General features: G+C 45.8%; 1 protein-coding gene across 1 annotated transcript in view; it reads left to right on the top strand.

Moving 5' to 3' along the window:
• The first annotated feature begins 4,987 nt into the window (after positions 1-4,987).
• TERF1 (telomeric repeat binding factor 1) overlaps positions 4,988-18,029 on the top strand; it is a 74,016-nt gene continuing 60,974 nt past the window's right edge. The window contains exons 1-4 of the mRNA XM_088471444.1: positions 4,988-5,489; positions 12,486-12,581; positions 15,164-15,294; positions 16,664-16,750. Coding sequence (XP_088327570.1) covers positions 5,333-5,489; positions 12,486-12,581; positions 15,164-15,294; positions 16,664-16,750 — 471 coding nt within the window. The 5' untranslated portion in view covers positions 4,988-5,332. The remainder of the gene's footprint in view (positions 5,490-12,485; positions 12,582-15,163; positions 15,295-16,663; positions 16,751-18,029) is intronic.

Raw genomic sequence — 18,029 nt, 5'->3', positions numbered from 1 at the left:
ACGCCTTGTGTTCCAACTATGCGTTCCAATGCCCGGCCATGTATTAAACAGCCACAGCGATCAACTTAACCCTAGTGGACACCCTACGCAAATGCATCCCATTCAACCCGGTCTGCTACATTTTTACATATGAACAGATAATAACCACTAGGAATAAAATCCTAATACATCCTTAGAGCTGCCATGAGCGCACATCTCCTGTGCCCTTGAAGTGAGTGACCCTAAACAAGGTGCAAAACATACCCAAAAACTACATAAAAAAAACCTATTACCTTAAACGTAAATAACAAAAAATATTATTATTAAAAATATTAAATACCAAAAAATAATGAATATCTAAACAATTGAACCCCTACTTATACATTCTTATTCAATAGTCATAGAAAACACTTCAAATTTATATTCTCATTAAGCCCTCTTGGGGCAATGGTATCCAATTTAAAAATCCACTGTGCCTCTCTTTGCAACAACATTTTATTGCGGTCACCACCCCTCGCTGGTTTAGGGACATGATCGATGAGAATAAATTTCAACGAAGCCACCTGATGCCTCAACTCCAAAAAATGGCGTGCCACTTGGCTTATCACTCACTCCATCATGTAAAGCTTGCCTAATGGAGCACCTATGATTCGCCATTCGTTCACGGAAACTTCGCGAAGTTTTCCCGATATAAGTCCACACGGGCACATCAGGGCATAAATGACATATGAGGACGTACAGGTAAGCCAATATTTAATGCCCATCTTTATTCCCGTGTGGGGGTGGGCAAATTCTTTGCCAGGTATCATACCCCCACAAGTAGTGCAGCCAAGACAGCGGTAACATCCAACCTTTCTCTGCGTCAACCAAGAACCACCTTCCTTTTTAACATTTTTCAAGTTGGGCCCTCTCCTAAAGGTAACAAGTGGAGGCCTCTTCAAATTTTTCAGGTTGGAATCACTGCCCACAATCGGCCAATGCTTTTTAACAGCTTTCGCAAAGATAGGAGCCTTTGTATTATACTGGGTGGTGACAATTAAACGTCCTTCAATTTTCTCACATTTTTCAAGTGAGGATCTTTTACAGATATTCCTGGCCCTTTTCAAACATCTGGCCACCACTCTTTTTGAATATCCCCTTTCAACAAAACGAGCTGTCATTTCTTCCAATTGGACCTCAGCCATCTCATTAAGCGTGTTGTTACGGATCACGCGAACAAACTGTGAAATAGGTAGCCCCTCTTTTAATGCCTTGGGGTGGTGACTAGTCGCATGCAAAAAGGTGTTCCGGTCAGTGGATTTCTGGAACAAAGTTGTACCTAAGACATGTCCGTGTCTAAAAATCAACACATCTAAAAACTCTATACTGGTGCTTTCAACCCTACTCGTAAATCTAATAGGGGTTTCCAGTGCATTTAATTCTTCCACCATCATCTTAAAAGATTCACTGGTGCCCCGCCACAGGATAAGGATGTCGTCAATTAACCTAAGTAGTGCAGAATGCTGGGACCGAATCTGGGATAAATGTACTTGCGTTCATATTGCGTCATGTACAAATTGGTGTACACCGGCGCCAAATTCGAACCCATTGCGGTCCCAGCATTCTGCACATAATAGGAATCACAATATTGAAAGTGGTTGTAGACCAAAACACACTCAATAACCTCACAAATAAATTCAATTGGTGGACCAACAAAATCAGTAGTTGTCAAAATATCTCTGCCTGAATACCACTTTGATGAGGAATTACGGTATATAAGGACGTAACGTCCATCGTTGCCAATAACATATCGCTAGGTACCTCAACCAATGTTACCACCCACAATCACTCTGCGAGTGGTTTGCGTAGCCACTGAGATTGCAGTCCTGGTCGCAATGGCTAGTTCGCGCACGCGCACATATTAGGCCAGAGCTTCCCAAACTCCGCCATTACAGTAAAGGTTGTAAGAATATCCATGCTTGAGTCCAGACGGTTAAATCAAATTGACTGAGGTACTAATTAAGTCACCTGATATTAGGGCATAAGGGAGCTTTGGGCAAACATATTGAGGCATGAGGGAGTTCTGACATGCAAAGGGGCTTGATGTGTATATATATAGGGAGGAGGCTCTGGGCTGGCATATTAACGGCATGAGAGGGGGCTCTTTATTAGAGTGGTAAGAAAATGGCTTGAAATCTAACAAAATGGCTATAACTCTACTAAAGTTTCGCCCACTCCCCCGAACAAACCTCCTAGTCACGTTTCCTGTCCGTGAATCTGAACTGGAAACGGCGGTAACCCTACTACTAACTGTGCACTACAAGAGTAGTGTTTCAGCTTAGGCTGCTTCAGTATAGGGCCCCACCAGATTTTAAAATGACAAAATGCGCAATGCCCTTATGAAGGTGCCCCACTGAAACAGCCTGCCTTCAGCCATCCACACCAATGGGCCGCAGTGTCCTCTGGGTGGTAAAAGTTGAGATTTAGTAATTACGGCCAGTGAATAGATGCACACCTATTTACAGTGAGGAGAGAACTTGGAGGCAGCCTAGCATCTCTATAAGTACTTGGCATGCCCCCTAGAGTGACGTACAAGGGGCGTGACAAAGCCACGCCCGCTCCCGAAGTGGTCACGACTCCTTTGCTCCGGTCATAGTGTGAGGAAGCTGCAGTCTGCCAATCAGCTATTTGGGGGCACGTGTCAGAAAACGGAGGTGTGTCGACTCTATTTCTGGGGAGTGCTGAAGCCAGTGACTGAGACGTCAGACACAACTTCACTAGACTCGGCAACTGGACAGTCTAAGCAACCTTAGGGTTACGAACATGTCTGATGGTCCGGCTGATGATCGTGATGGTGATCTGATGCTGCGTCTTCGGTGCAGGCAGTGGGCGTCTTTTTACAGAAGACGCTTCCTGCTGCATTACCATAACTTCTCAGATCTGCTGCGGTAGAAAACGCAGCATCGATCACTACTGCGTCCATCTTTGAATCAGGCCCTATGCACTAGTGGAGAACAAGTGGAAGCCCCACTACTGACTAAGGATGGACATCAATGTTTCTGATTCGATTGAAGTACTTCTTTCATCGAATACCGGGAATTCGATGGTTGCCAGACATTGGATGCAGCTTTCCGATGCCCATCCGATGGCTGGCTATAGGGGGAAGCACACACTGCTGCTCCGCATAGCAGCGGGTGAGCAGCAAGAGAATAGATGCTGTGCGCATAGCGGGTTCCGGACTATAGACAGACAGTAATTAGTTAGACAATGTCTAGATAGACACCAGATGTTAGACAGTTAATAGTTAGACAAGGATAAAAGTTCGACACAGACAAAAGTCAGACACACTAAAGTTAGACATGTAAAAAGTTTGACAGGTACAAAAGATCTACAGGGTCAAAAGTTCGACATGAAAAAGATCGACACAAAAATGGTCAACTTTTTTTTGTTGATTTTTAGGATTAGGCACTTACTGGAGGGTTAGGCACTTACCCCCACGGTTAGGGTTATTCACTTACCCAGACGGTTAGGGTTAGGCACCAGGAGAGAGGGTTAGGCACCAAGGGGAGAGTTAGGGTGAAGATTAGGGCTAAAAAACAACAAAAAAATTTCTACCATTTTTGTGTCAACAATTCTCATGTCGAACTTTTTACATGTCTAACTTTAGTGTGTCTAACTTTTTCCCGTCAAACTATTGACTGTCTAACATCTGGTGTCTATCTAGACATTGCCTAATTACTGTCTATCTCTTATACCACACCCGCGCATGGCATCTAATATCAGTGTAGGGGGAGCCAGGGGGCAGCCCAGCATCTCGGAGAGTGCTGGGCATGCCCCCACAGCGATGTGGTAGGGGTGCCCGTGAGGCTCTGCCCTGTTTTTGACAAACGTATAACCATTCCTATGGTTATAGATCTAAAAGTTTGCTGGATTTGATGTCGGAAGCCCGGCAACCATTTGATACCGGGCTTCCCATGTCCATACCTACTACTGACTGTGCACTAGTGGAGGACAAGTGGAAGCCCCACTACTGACTGCACTAGTGACGGACAAGTGGAAGCTACATTACTGACTGTGAACTAGTGTAGGACAAGGGGAAGCCACACTCCTGACTGCAGGGCTGCTGAGACTTCCACGGGACCCAGTACTGAGGGGACATGAACAAATCCAGGAGGCGTAGCCATGCCCCCTCTGAAAAAAAAAATCACTATGAAATATGTGCCATAATGAAGCAGCACCGCACACTGCAAAGGGGGCCTGAAGCGGCACCACGTGCTGGAAATGGGAGCACCTGGTCTGGCCCCATCCGTCTCGGCGCCCCTGTCTGACGCTGCGCACTGATAGAGGACGTGTATAAGCCCCACTACTGACTGCAGTGCACACTAGTGGAGGACAAGTACAAGCCCTGACAACACTGTAGTGAAAAAAAGGGCAACTTGCAGCTGCTTAATATTTATTTACGGTTTCTTATATAGCGCAATAAATTCCGTCGCGCTTTACAATTTGAATTAACATTATACTGGGTTGTAAAAGACATACATACATACATAAAAGACATACATAAGGGTAAGAGGGCCCTGCTCGCAAGCTTACAATCTATAGGGAAATAAGTGTTGATACACAAGGATAGATGCTACATATTGCAAATTGGTCCAGCCCGATTGCAGATGTTCTTGGTGGGCTGTATAATCCAATCACACTGGAAAGTTGGCCTAGGGTTAGGAGGATGTTAAATTGAAGAAAGAGAAGATGTGATAGGTGTTTATAAGAAGAGAGTTAGATAGGGAGCATGTTAATATGTAAAATATGAATATAAAAGATGACCTCATTACACACAGGACATTGGCAGACAACAGCAGAATCTAGTAATTCTGGCTATAAATGACAGTGTGGTTTTTGTATATTAAATGGTTAGGCTGGATGATCCCTACAGCTGACAGGAATTAGGGTATATGCGAAGCCAGAAAGTGTTGTCATTTGCCGAGTGACGTCACCATACAAGTCCCAACTTTTACTGAGGCAATATTACCCAGCCAAAACTAGCCACGCCCACTCCGAGTCCACTCTTCACTTTTTGCCTCTCCTGAGCCCCGGAAATCGGGACGGCTGTCTGGAACGTATGTGAGGGGCAACTAGTCCCCCTCCGCCTGCCAGTTGCAACGCTCCCATACACTCACTGTATCTCCTGCTGCCACGCTCGTCGCTCACTCATTTTTTGAACTTGGGAGGCGCGAGTCGACGCACGGACTGCGCATGCGTAGTACTTCGGCTCGTTGATCGTATTGGACGGGCCCGGTAATAGCGGCAGCGCACTATTTGAACTGTCCGTCAGTGAGTGAGCCCGACAGCAGCATCTGGTGAAGGTGCGGGCTACATGGAGGATAGCGCGGAAGAAGAAGCTCCTTCATTCGACCAGCTGGCCGGCGTGGCCACGGCCTGGGTGGTGGATTACTTATTCGCCAGTTTGTGTCATTACTTCATTGAGGATGACCGGGCGGAGGATTTCCATCGGACGTGTAAGGCAATGGAAGGTAAAAGAGTCCCGAGGATGGAACTATATCCTGTCCCCTCCACAGTCAGCACTGTCAACGCTATTGTTGTTGTTGTTCCCGGGTCAAGATGGTTAATGGTTATTACTAGCTAACAGCACAGTTGAATAATGAGGTAGAGCGTTCTCTGATGCCGCACACCCCATGGTGTTGTCATCATATCCCTATTTATTTTACTTGGAACAATGGGGCAGATGTATGAAGCTCTGGAAAGTGATAAAGTGCAGAGTGCTAAACGACCAGCCACTCAGCTCCTAACTGACATGTCACAGGCTGTGTTTGAAAAATGACAGTTGGGAGCTGATTGGTTGGTCGTTTATCACTGTCCACTTTATCACTTCCCAGAGCTTCATACATATGCCCCAATGTTTGCTAATGACACTTCTATCTACACTGCACCTAAAGAATATGTTATTATTACTATTATAGTATGGCTGTGATATGTCATTCTGCACAGGTAGTACTGCAAGTAATATGCACACATTTTCTTTTATTCAGGTCAGTGCATTTGTGTTTCCAACTTTCCATAGAATGCTTCTTGTGTTTTAGAAATAATACATAATGAGGTGACCCGTGCCCATAGAGCTTGCAATTTTGTTAGAAGGTATTGCTGCTTAATAAGAATGATGCATATTATTACATGAGCCATGCGATAGTTAATAGGACTTGCATAATGGCATTGTCCCTACTTTAACAACTTTATTACTGGCAGCAGTCTGAAAAGATATGGTCCCAGTTCATGTTGAAGCACATGCATTATTCAGCTCCTTCTGAGTATTGTCAGCAGGTTTAGTTGCCAAGACTCCCAGACTGTCCGAGAGACTCACAAGAGACAGGTCCCTAGATTGCGAGGAGAGGGGATCCAGTCAGGATGCCGGCGGTCGGAATCCCAACGCCCGTCAGAATGCCGACACCCCGAATGATCAAGATACCGGTGTCTGCATCCTGACCGCCAGCATCCTGAAGGTAAGTATGCGGGTTCAGCCGGTGATGGGGGGGTTAGGGTTCAGGCACCACCGGGGAAGAGTTAGGCTACTTACCGGCCCCTGTCGGAATCTTCAACATCGGGATGCTGCTGTTCGTCTACTGGCATCCTATCCGCTGGTAAATCATGGATTCCGTGAGGAGAGCAGGAAATTCTGCTGCAAGGTGGACAGGGGTGTGATGATGTTGTGCATATCATGCCATCAAGCCATGTCCACCGTAGTGAACGTCAGTACCGTGTTTCCACTTTCAAGTGCTCAGATTTCATGTTTTTTCAGGAAAAAAAAAATCCCAGGGAAATGTTGTGGTAATTACATAACCGCAGAGCTGAAAAAAAAAGTAAATAAAAACTGAATAGGTAATTCTATCCGACCAGGAAACAATATCCAAAGGTGGAAACAGTATACCTTAACACTGCCGAAACTGGGGAAAAAATCCAAAAGTGAAAATACTGCTGCAAAATGGGAATAAACCCCAAAAGTGGAAACACTGCATCAGTACGCAAGGAGTGATGATATAATTAGTGTAATTGTACACATTTGCCCCACTCAGTTGATGATGCAGTTGAGATTAGTTTTCAACAACTATAAAAAGAGGGGGATTCAATTTAAAAGAATGTGCTCCCGGGCATCACTGTGATATCCAGCTGCGCACATTACTGTCTATTGCAATATAAATTCTATTATTGAAGATACTGGTATTGTCCAGCAGCACCTGTCCTTGTATTGTATCCAAAAGCTCCAGCAAACTTACCTAGGAAATGTCTAATTTGCAGACAGTTTACAAATACTTACAATGTTTCAGTGGAGTGCAGTATAATATTGCATGCATTTCTTAATAGTTTAGGGCACTAAAGCAATAATGAAACAAGTGTTTCTACTTCAGGGTCCATAGGGGGTCCACAGGGTTGACCTTGGGGTATAGGTTGGGAACCAAATCCGGGCACCACGCAGTTAAAGCTTTTAGCTCCCAGGATGCACTTGGGTCCACTCTCCCTATAACCCCTCCCCCCAGCCAGAGGCACCTCAGTTTAAGTTGGTGCCCGGCCGGAGTCGGGTCACCGTTACTGCAGGGGGGCTGCTTAGCAGCCCCTAAGCTTATAATTTATTTTAAAGAGTTTTATTTTATTATTTTTTACTACTCTTCAGAGCAGCAGCATCAGACTGTCCAATGGACGTCTAAGCTGCCGCTCCGACACCCTGCCGGCGCTGCGACGCCAGTACAGATCTGGGGATCGCAGCGGGACCCCAGAGTCTGTACTAGCCGGGCTCTGGAGGACTCCCTGGGCTGCTGCCGGATCGACGGGGACAGGTAAGTCGCGCGGTCACCGCTTGCGGTGACCCGCTTGTACATGCAGCCTTATGCCTCCGGTCTCTGGGGACAGACCGGAGGCGCTAGCGGTGGCGGCGGGCTCCCCCTCCATGGAGGCATGCCCCGCGTGTCCACAGCCCACCAGGGATTATAGCGGCAGCGGGAGCCGGCATCCCGGGGGGTTAATTGCTAGCCAGGGGAGGAAGCCTTCCCTGTCTAGCGGCTCCTCCCCTCAGCTCAGCGCGCCTTTCAATACTACAGTCTGGCGTCGCTGAGCTGCTTCCTCCACGGGCCACGCTTCTTCTGAGGTTTCCAGCGGCCATTATCTCTCGGTGGTGCTGCAGAACTCCTAGGATGACAGTGAGCCCAGTCCCCCTGCGTACCTGGCCATTTTGGGTGAGTGTACACAGCGCTATAGCCTTCCCAGACACTGAATCTGGGCAGTTGAATGTAGCGACATTGTGCAGTATATTATATGTCATGCTTATGTATGTACAGTATATATGTCTGCATTGTATGTGACTTATGCTAGTGCTGACTGTCTGCTTTTTCTCTCACCTGTCAGTGTATATCTATCCCTTTTCTTTATCTGCCCTAATACAGGTGTACCTGGGGTGGTTCTGAGACCTCACATATATATATATACTTGTTAATATTTGTGAGGTTTGTCACATACTGTTGCGTGCTGCACATTGCCATATTTTAGATGGAACTGTGTGTTGCATACGCTGATAATGGGTCCCTGCAGCTACTCTTAGCGTTAGTCAGGACCGGTATGGCGCTGCTTAATATTTCCGTCAAGATAGTCAAATATATCTGACCAGGAGATTGCACACGATACTGCACCCATTATTGCTATCCTGCAAGTCATAGCCTGCAGGAATTAGTGCGGAGGATTTTAACTCAGAAAAGTTTATGTATGCGGCGCCATCTGGTGCCGGGCCCCTTGCTCGACCCCCTTAAAGGGCGGTTTATTTCTCAGGATCCTCTCCTTTGAGGATTGCCGGGCGGGCCCCATTGTCGTCACTCGCTTGGAGTTACTTCACCATACTGCCCTTTTCAACTCGGGGTATCTCGCAATTTCTTGCAGTTTACCCCTGTGTCACAGACTACCGCTCCCTGCCGGGGTTTTTCACAGTACATGAATTACCTCCGATACCACATCGGTCTGTCATTCCCCTTGCAGGGATTACCACAACGGCCACCCTGGTGGATGTCGTTTTCTACGAAATACTAAATGGCGTGATCTACGCCCTGTGGTTACTTCCCAGTGGCTCTGCCGTGAACTGGATGGTGTATTCGGCTCTTTCCCTCTCACATGGGGGGAGCCGATTTCAAGTATTATTATCCCTGCTTTGGGGCTGGTAGCCAGGTTCATTCTGGATATAGAGAATGTCGATCCTGCACCTGTATCATACATTTTCCGTTTCTGCCTAGCGGGTGGATCTCATCGCGGGAGTCTGGCTGTCGCCAGATACGAGGAGTCACAAGGCCTCCTGTTTCCCATTCCCTGAGGGTCCTCACAAGTAATGGAATCTCCTTCTGGGGTGGATTTGTATGTTAATCGTCGGATTACAGGCATTAATACGCCTCCCATCCCAGCCTGGACGGATTTTACGGATCCGTAGGTGGTAGCCTTGCCTGAAATCAATGTACTCGTTTTCAGGGCCTGTTGCCCGTCCTACCATGGCCATCGCATGGTGATGCTTTTGTAACGTTTTTCCCCTCCAACACGTCTGGGGTTCAAATGTCTTTTGCCGCTCACATAAAATATGCAGTGGTCGTGTGGGATTACCTACATGGGATGCCGGTCTTCTAACTTTCAGGGTTTCGGCTGCGACTGTATCCGCCGCAATACCCTATGGCTACGTTATGGGAAAGCAGAGGTGCAGACTCCTTCCATGGGGAAGATCTTGTTTGGTCCTGACCTTGACAAGATTGTTGCATCATTGGCAGTATCACTAATGGAGAGATACTGTCTTTAGCTACTCCCACTACATTCGGACTAACTCTGTTAAGTCTTTTTGTCCTAGGCTGTCGGCCTCCACGGGGGCCACCATATCCAGTACCGAGCAGTCCTGGACTTACGGACGACCCTGCTTCTACGCCTGAGGATAAACCTTCAGCCTGACGGGACAGGTCTACATCTGGGGAATTCTAGAGTGAGGTACTGATTTTCAACGGCCTCTCATTGCTCAGGCGGCCTCCTCACAGGCGTTGTTCCACGGGCCCTTCTTCAGACGATCAGGGCCTTACATTCCTAGTGTTCCCTCTAGCTCCGGCGGGAGGCAGGGCGCCGGAGCTAGAGAGGGCATGTCCGTGCGCGCGCGTGACCGAGAAGGGGGCGTGATCATCGAAAAGGGGGCGTGTCTATAAGACGCGTCCCCTTTTCGTCACTCTTGGGGGCGTGCCCGGCACTTACGGACACGCAGGGCAGCCCCCAAGCCCTGCAGACAGGGAGAATAGATGCCAGGCGCATGCGCACGGCGTCTATTCTCCGGCGGTGACAGGGTCACCGCACATTTCTTCACCCGCGGGACACTGCGACCCGCGGGTGAAGACTGTTCCCGCAGGCTGTTAGGGCAGGGCGCTTTTTGCCCTCCTTCTGGAGGGTAGGGCGCTTTTTGCCTTCCAGAAAGAGGGCAGGGCGCCGCGCCCCGCTAAAACAGCCTAGCGGGAACGCTACTTTCCCAGAAAGCTATACAGTCTTGGCGGTAAGCAGAGCTATTTCGGCCAGCCTCACTATCTCAGCGAGGGACTGGTTGTTCTACTTTCTTTCTGAGGCAGTGACCGACTGGTCCTCATTTGCCTATACTCTGTCTCAAATCCTTGAATCAGATTCCAAGGGTGCCTGGACTCAGGTGGAATCCTTCATGCTCCATCATCCGACATTTGGAACCTGGGGATTTTATGGTATATCTGAGTATTCAGGATACGTACCTACGGGTACATACAGAGCCCTCTCATCAGCATAGGTTCAGGTTTGCTGTGCCACAGTAACATTTGCAAGTTTCGGGCTCTGCCTGTTGGGACTGTCCTCAACTCCACCGGGGTTTACAAGCTTTATGGATTTTCTGACAGTTCACCTGTTCAGTGTATCCGAATGCACCTTTATCTGTGCGCCCTCCTGCTTTTAGCAGGATCACCAAGGTACTTTACCGCTAGGTCAGGCTAACCGTGGCTTCTTCTCGGCACAGATAAGTAGTCAACGGAGAAAAAGTCCTCCCTGCATCCCTCACAGGGTATTCTTCATCTGGGAGCACTGCTGGATTCTCAGAATCTGAGAATTTTTCTGGCGTAAGACAAGATCTCAGCTCTTCAACTTGGAGTGTGCGGATGTCTCTACGCAGTCGACATATGTCATTACTCTTGGTGATGCGCGGTCTACCAGAGTGTCTACCTTTTGGTAGGGTGGAATGTGCTCAGTTACATTCCAGGCCTTGCCATAATTGACTCCTCTCCGGATGGATCGAGTTTTTTCCATCGGATCGCTGTTCGCACGATGATGCTCTCTCTGGAGGCGAGTCGGTCTCTGTCCGGGTGGCTATGGCCATCTCGTCCAGGGTATTCTTTGCTACAGACAGTGTCTGGTCCGCATTCGTTTCGGGGCAGCTGGACGTCTGTCGTTTCCGCCCTGCCACTTAACTTGTTGGAACTTTTAGGCTGTCTTGGGCCTTCACTCTGGCCTAACCCATATGTCACGGTGAACCTGAATCATTGCCACCCAACTACCAGTGTTGCCTAGATGGAAGCCACTGTTGATGCTTGTTTTTTCTCGGGCCAGGTAACCCTTGTGGGCGGCTCGCTGTGGCGCCTTGTTTTGCCTTGCTAGGTGGCCACGTGGTCTTCTGTCCACACCTTTTTTTTTTTTTTTAAGGTTCTAGGCATTGGTTTCCTTTGCCTCTCAGGATGCTTCCTTTTTGGCGGCGGATTCTCCTCTCAGCACAGGAGCGTCCCCACCCTTGGTTGAACTGCTTTGGGACATCCCCAAGGTCAACCCTGTGGACCCCCTATGGACCCTGAAGTAGAAAACAAGAGATATGGTAAGAACTTACCTTTTGTTATCTCTGTTTCTACGAAGTCCATAGGGTCCACAGGGCGCCCGCCCTGACGCACCTGGCTTCATATGGGCTGTGTTACTGGTCACCGGTTTCCCGTCTCCTTTTCTGTGAGAATGGTTCTTGAGTGTTCCAGTTTTCTCTCTCTTTTTCTCTCCTCCTCCGGCCTTTGGCTACTTACAAACTGAGGTTCCTCTGGCTGGGGGGAGGGGTTATAGGGAGAGTGGACCCAAGTGCATCCTGGGAGCTAAAAGCTTTAACTGCGTGGTGGCCGGATTTGGTTCCCAACCTATACCCCAAGGTCAACCCTGTGGACCCTATGGACTTCGTAGAAACAGAGATAACAAAGGTAAGTTCTTACCATATCTCTTGTTATTCCCAGGTTATATTCATATGGTTTGCAGGCTCTTTGGGACTAGTAACTTCATCCTTCTGTGTTATTTCTCAACTCCTGACTCACATGTTTATTTGCTATGTACACTAGTGGTACTATAGAAATACATTGGTGCATAAATAAATATTGTAGCACCACAGACCTAGGTAAGAATGCACTTGTGGGTTGAAATAGGGGTTCTTTATCGTTTTTCTTTACATAAAAAGTAAATTAATTTATTTTAATTTACAGTACTTCTTGATGCGATGCCTACATCGAGTTCAAAGAACATGAAAGCTGTATTAATCGCACAATTCCTTACACATGTTGCAGAAGGAAAACATCTAGGTAACTAATATAAATAAATAAAATTATATATAAAATATATGCATGCTGTAAGAGGTTTGTGTTATGTGGTTACTTTGAACAAATTAATGTGTATGTTGTGACAGTTGAGCTCACATGCCAAAGTGAGGGAGGAACATTTCTCCCTTGCGCTGTACGCTGTCATTTATTTTTAAACTTCAGACTTGTAATGTAAGAGACTGATTTATTCTTAAGTACATGGCACTGGGTTCCCAACATGGCATGACTCTGGTGAAAGTAACCTCTGGATGCTGCAAGTTCACTTAAGTTGCAAGGACCTTAACCGCTAAATAACACAGATTTCATTCTTAGCCAGAAGTATACACTGTGATGCTTATTACCATACAGCATGGGACCTCATGCACACTCTGAAGTAGTGGTTGATTGTGCAAAGGATAAACACACCCTTAGGGGCATGGCTAATTGTCAGCTCAGATCTATTCAATTAGATCCTGTATCATCCGCGTTTTAAGCTCCGGGGATGATGCACTTTTCCTCGCAGCCTCAGGAGCTGCGAGACGAAGTCCAAATTAAAATTCACCCTCTTGGATTTAACACGTGGGAAACACATTGGTTTGTGCATTTTTTGGGGGGGAATCTGGGTTACCGTGCATTGCACAAGAGTTTACCTCGTAGGCAAAGTTACGAATAATTGAATAGCTCCAGGTGTGGAACCTGGAGCTCTCCCCCGCGCAGTAAACACTGTCTTTCTTGGTAAACCCTGCATTTAATTGCATATTCCCCCTTAGCAATAACTAAGACTTTCATTTTCATTGGCAGCTTGATTCCTCCCATTTTGCTAAAGCGCCAGAAAATAAATATATAACTTCTTTTCAGTCATTGGGCTCAATCCAATTAGCCGCGATGATCTTGTGGATTCGCGTCATCGCGGCAACAGCCGCACTTTACTGGCTCCGAGCAAAATTGTGTGAATTTGAGCTTGGAGTGGACCGCAAGGGGTGCAACTTCAGGTGCCTTTGCCGGTGTTTTAAGTGGCAACGGCAACTCCCACCCTTCGTGGATAATTGGATTAATCCCTTATATTGTATTGCATTTTAAACACAAAACTGCAGCAAACCCATGACTATAATTTTGTGCCTACATATTCCTCTTTAATTTGGGCCTAATGGAGCCAGTCACTTAAACAACTACTGGTAATTGGTTAAAACACTCTTGGTTTTAACAAAGTATAGCTAACTTAGGGACAAATTCAATTCAGTGCGATGTTGAATAGCTGTGGGAGGGAGCTCCCGCAGCTATTCAACCGCTGTTAGCGTTGTCAGGAAGCAGGTAAGTCTGAGAATGCCGGTTCTCGTGACTTAACCTGGGTGTTAAGGTGCAGTAACCGGAATTCTCTGACTAAAGTGCCGGGCGCGCAGCTGTTAGCGCCGCGCTAAGCCGGAAAACTTCACTTTGTCGGATTTCTCCTCTCATCCCCAGGGGGGTGTATTGAATAGCTGTGGGAGCTCCCTCCCGCGGCTTTTCAACATCACACTGAATTGAATTCGGCCCTTAGATACTGTATCTACTCTTAAATGTAGAGTGCAAAGTTATGTAAGTTAATGTCCAACTTCTGCTTGCCAACAGTGCTGTATGAATGGATCATACAGCCCTCTAAGCACTTTATAGCCTTTCAGTGTGGCTGGATCAGTAAGGATCATATTCTTATTTACATATAGGGCTCAATCCAGTTAACTATCCTCCCACATGTGAGTTGCCCTTGTATCGGCGTATAGTCTGTGGCAACCGTATCAACTTGCCCCCTCCTCCCAGGTTTGTGGATTTTTGTACGCTGCCCTACAGGGCTGTGAATCTGCAAAACGGGCAGCACCATAAGTGACATTGCACCTAATTGGATTGAGCCCATAGATTGTAAGCCTGCAGCTAGGGCCCTATTACTTCGTTTGTTTCTCTGCTAATATCAAGTCTTAATTTATTACCGTTTTCCCAAATGTAAAGTGCTATATAAATGTTGATAATAATGGGTGGTACTAAAGGGTCAGATGGTTGGACTTTGAATTGACATTTACTCTGCACATCAAGGGTCACTTATACTTCAGAGTTGGCTCCAGATAGCAGACAATTAACCGAGGTGCTTCGTATTGCACACCGGATGTGTTTCATAAGTGACCTTCATAGACTGCAGACCAAGGGTGGTATTCAATTGTTTCGCCTCCTTACGTGCCCAACATGAGATATTCATTTGTTGCTCCTTTCAGGCGCGATCAGCTACCGGCGCACCATTTCAGCTCGCAGCCCCAGGGCGAAAAATTACCTGTTTGGGCGCCTAAACAGCACTTTTCATAATCGCGCCCAGCAGTTTGGTCGGAGGTAGCCGTTTTACGCGGCTAAACCTGACCACTATGGCGCAATCAGCGCGAAAATCAGCAATTGAATACCGCCCCACGATTTCCCGTCACTTTAGACTGGAGATCCAGACCGCGAAAACAATTGAATACCGCCCTGAATTGTAGTCACTTTGTTAATTTACCGGCAATTTCAGGCTGCTTTGGATTATGGGATGTGTTCCATCTCGGAATGATATATATGCAAGTTTTTTCTAGATGTCCAGTTTGATACAGATGAGAAGCTTACACCTCTAGAAACCGCTGCAATGTTATTACATCAAGTTGAGGAAGAGGATGAAAATCTAAGTAGTCTTCAGGAAGATATAGAAACATTGGTGAAAATTCAAGTGAGTGCCCACATTTAATGTAATGCTTAAAGGACATCTAATGCCTCCGACCCCACTCCATTTATCCAGTCTGCTTACTCACTTGCAGCGCTCCTCCAACTGTTTTTTAAATTCCACTCAGTAGTGCTTTTGATCTGTAAGCGGTCCCAGTACACCTATTGAGGTTTGGGTGTTAGGATCCTGTATGCTTTTGGAATAAGTACTACTTAGGGCAGTGTTTCCCGACTCCAGTTTTCAGGGATCCCAATATTGCAGGTTTTCCATATCTCTTAAACTGGATAAACACTAGACAATATGTCTGAGCGACGTATGGGGTACATTGTCTAGTGTGTACCCATGATATGCACGCTCTCGCGGGTCACTAGCGGTATCACCCGTCGGCCATGCTGCATGCTGGGTCCCGTCGCCAGCGATGGGTACACATTGTGTAGTGTGTACCCAGCTTTAGTTGGTGTGAAGTCTTGCAAGAAGTGTAAAGAAAATTGTTTTTATACAGTTAAAAACAGTTAAAATATATATATATTTTATGTGTTTAAAGTTGTTTTAACTGTATAAAACTATTATTATTTTTTTTAAATGATTACATTATGTCAAGAAGAGCTATTTAACCCTTAGTATGATTTCTTTTTTTTTTTTTTAACATATGCATATTTGTTAATAATATTATACTGAATCGGGTTTAAAAAGCTCTTATTTACATAATTTGATAATAAATAAAATCATTAATTTTGGGGACATTTTTGGATGTGATATTGGATCATTTTCCTCAATAAAACATGAGCATGTCTAATTTCTTTGTCTCATTTGTTTGATTTGCTTCTCTTTATCTACTTTTAGGACCTGTGTGAAAATCTGAGGTAGTTTTAGGCCAAATTTCAGCAGAAATATAGAAAATTCTGAAGGGTTCACAAACTCTCAAGCCCCACTCTACGTAAAAACTTTCCTAACAAATGTTTAAGTTTAAAATTTGTTGCTAAAGATGTGGTTTGGTACTGGTAAGGGGGGAAGCAAATATGGTTATGGTTAATATTCGTAGGTGCCGCATTTTAACATTCATACAGAAAATATATGCACACTTTTCTATCCCTTGGAGCAGGGACTGGTGGGGCGAAAGAAGAAAGTGCGAAGGAGCATGGTGGGTAGTACATAAAGACAATAGATCCGTCTAAAGTGGAGCAGAGGGGGTACGTGCTGGAATATCTGGAAACAATTGTCGAGACTTTGTATATTAAAATTTAAATCTCATCTTGCAAAAGAATGCCTGTGCTTAAAATATACAATCCTCTAATGTGAATGAATTGTTGAGTATTTTTATTGCTTTCACCTCAACAGTCTAATTACGTGTTTTTGACTTTTTGTTATTATTTAGGCTGTTGCAGTTTGCATGGAAAAAGGAAGATTTAAGTTATCATCAGAAGTTCTTGACCGACAGTTTGAAGAATCTGAGGCAAATAAGGTGACATAAGTCTTTTGCATCTAAAATACAAGTTGCATTGTGTAAAAGAGCTACGAATATTGTAATATATAAGGATAAGATCCCATACAGGACCGGAGTTGTCTGACATTCAGGGGCTGATTCTGAGTCGCATGTAAAGTGGCTGTACAGATGTGTCCTCACACATGTAGTTTAAGTACACCACGCGGTGCGAGATGCCTGACAAGACTGAGCTGCCAGATCCTGTGTAACTCTGCTAGCGTTTGGGCTTTTTTTTTTTTTTTTTTGCTGAACATAAGTGATGTGAGTAAGAAGCACCAGGAGACGGCATTGATTCATTTAATATGCAGCACTTGTATATCTGTGTACAACTGAGTCTGTATACGAAACACAATGGAACTTGGCGTGGTAAAAAGCCTCGGATGTTGCATTGTAGCACTTCATACTTAGTGTAGAGATTCAGAGACTGTCGCACACAGATATACAAGTGTCACATGTCATGTTAATCAGCACAGTCTCCTGTTGCGTCCTAGTCTCATTGCGATGAAGACACATTTTTTGGCTAAACAGATGTCTGTCGCTAGCAGAGGTGCACAGGACCTGGTGCACTGAGAGGGTCTGTTTCGCGCAACTGCAGCAAGGATGTGTGAGGACACATCTGTAGTTACGGATAGAAGCAGAAGTCTGACTTACTACCTTATGCTAATGCGGGTATTCGTTCACCTAATGCGTATGCAAGCATAAACACATGCTGACCATTGTTTTTATGCAAGCTGCTGCAACTGTATTAGTATCTGCACTTGCAGCAGCCCCAGGCAATTTATGTACCACTTAGAATCGCACAGAGCTTTAGATACACTCCCATGACACTCCCACAATGTCACCATTCAGTTCCTGCCCCGAATGTTCCATACGACTCAGTATAGGACAGATATTTGCAAAAGTTAGTAAATTCACTTCTGCGCTGTATGCAATAACTCGCCGCATATGTCCGTGAACGATATTTTTCTTTATTGGCCAGAGGTGACTAAAAGAGGCTGATTATATGTGTCCTTCAATAGGAATACTGACTACAAGTGTAGGACAAAGTCTTCCCACATGATCACATTTATTTCATACATTTTCCATTATGATAATAAGCTCCTGAGACATCTGTCTATATACACTGAAGTGCCAAAAGTCATGGGATAGCAGTATGTAAAGGTAATGGCAGGTGGGGTCACCGTTCTGGGGCATCTTGGAAATGCCCAGACTTGCATCAGTTGTAATCTGACATCTCGTGAGTCAGTTTGAACACAGG

Source organism: Taudactylus pleione, unplaced genomic scaffold (genome assembly GCF_031769625.1).
Source record: "Taudactylus pleione unplaced genomic scaffold, aTauple2 ptg000114l, whole genome shotgun sequence".
Classification (NCBI taxonomy): Eukaryota; Metazoa; Chordata; class Amphibia; order Anura; family Myobatrachidae; genus Taudactylus; species Taudactylus pleione.
This window is presented reverse-complemented; position numbering and strand designations above follow the sequence as displayed.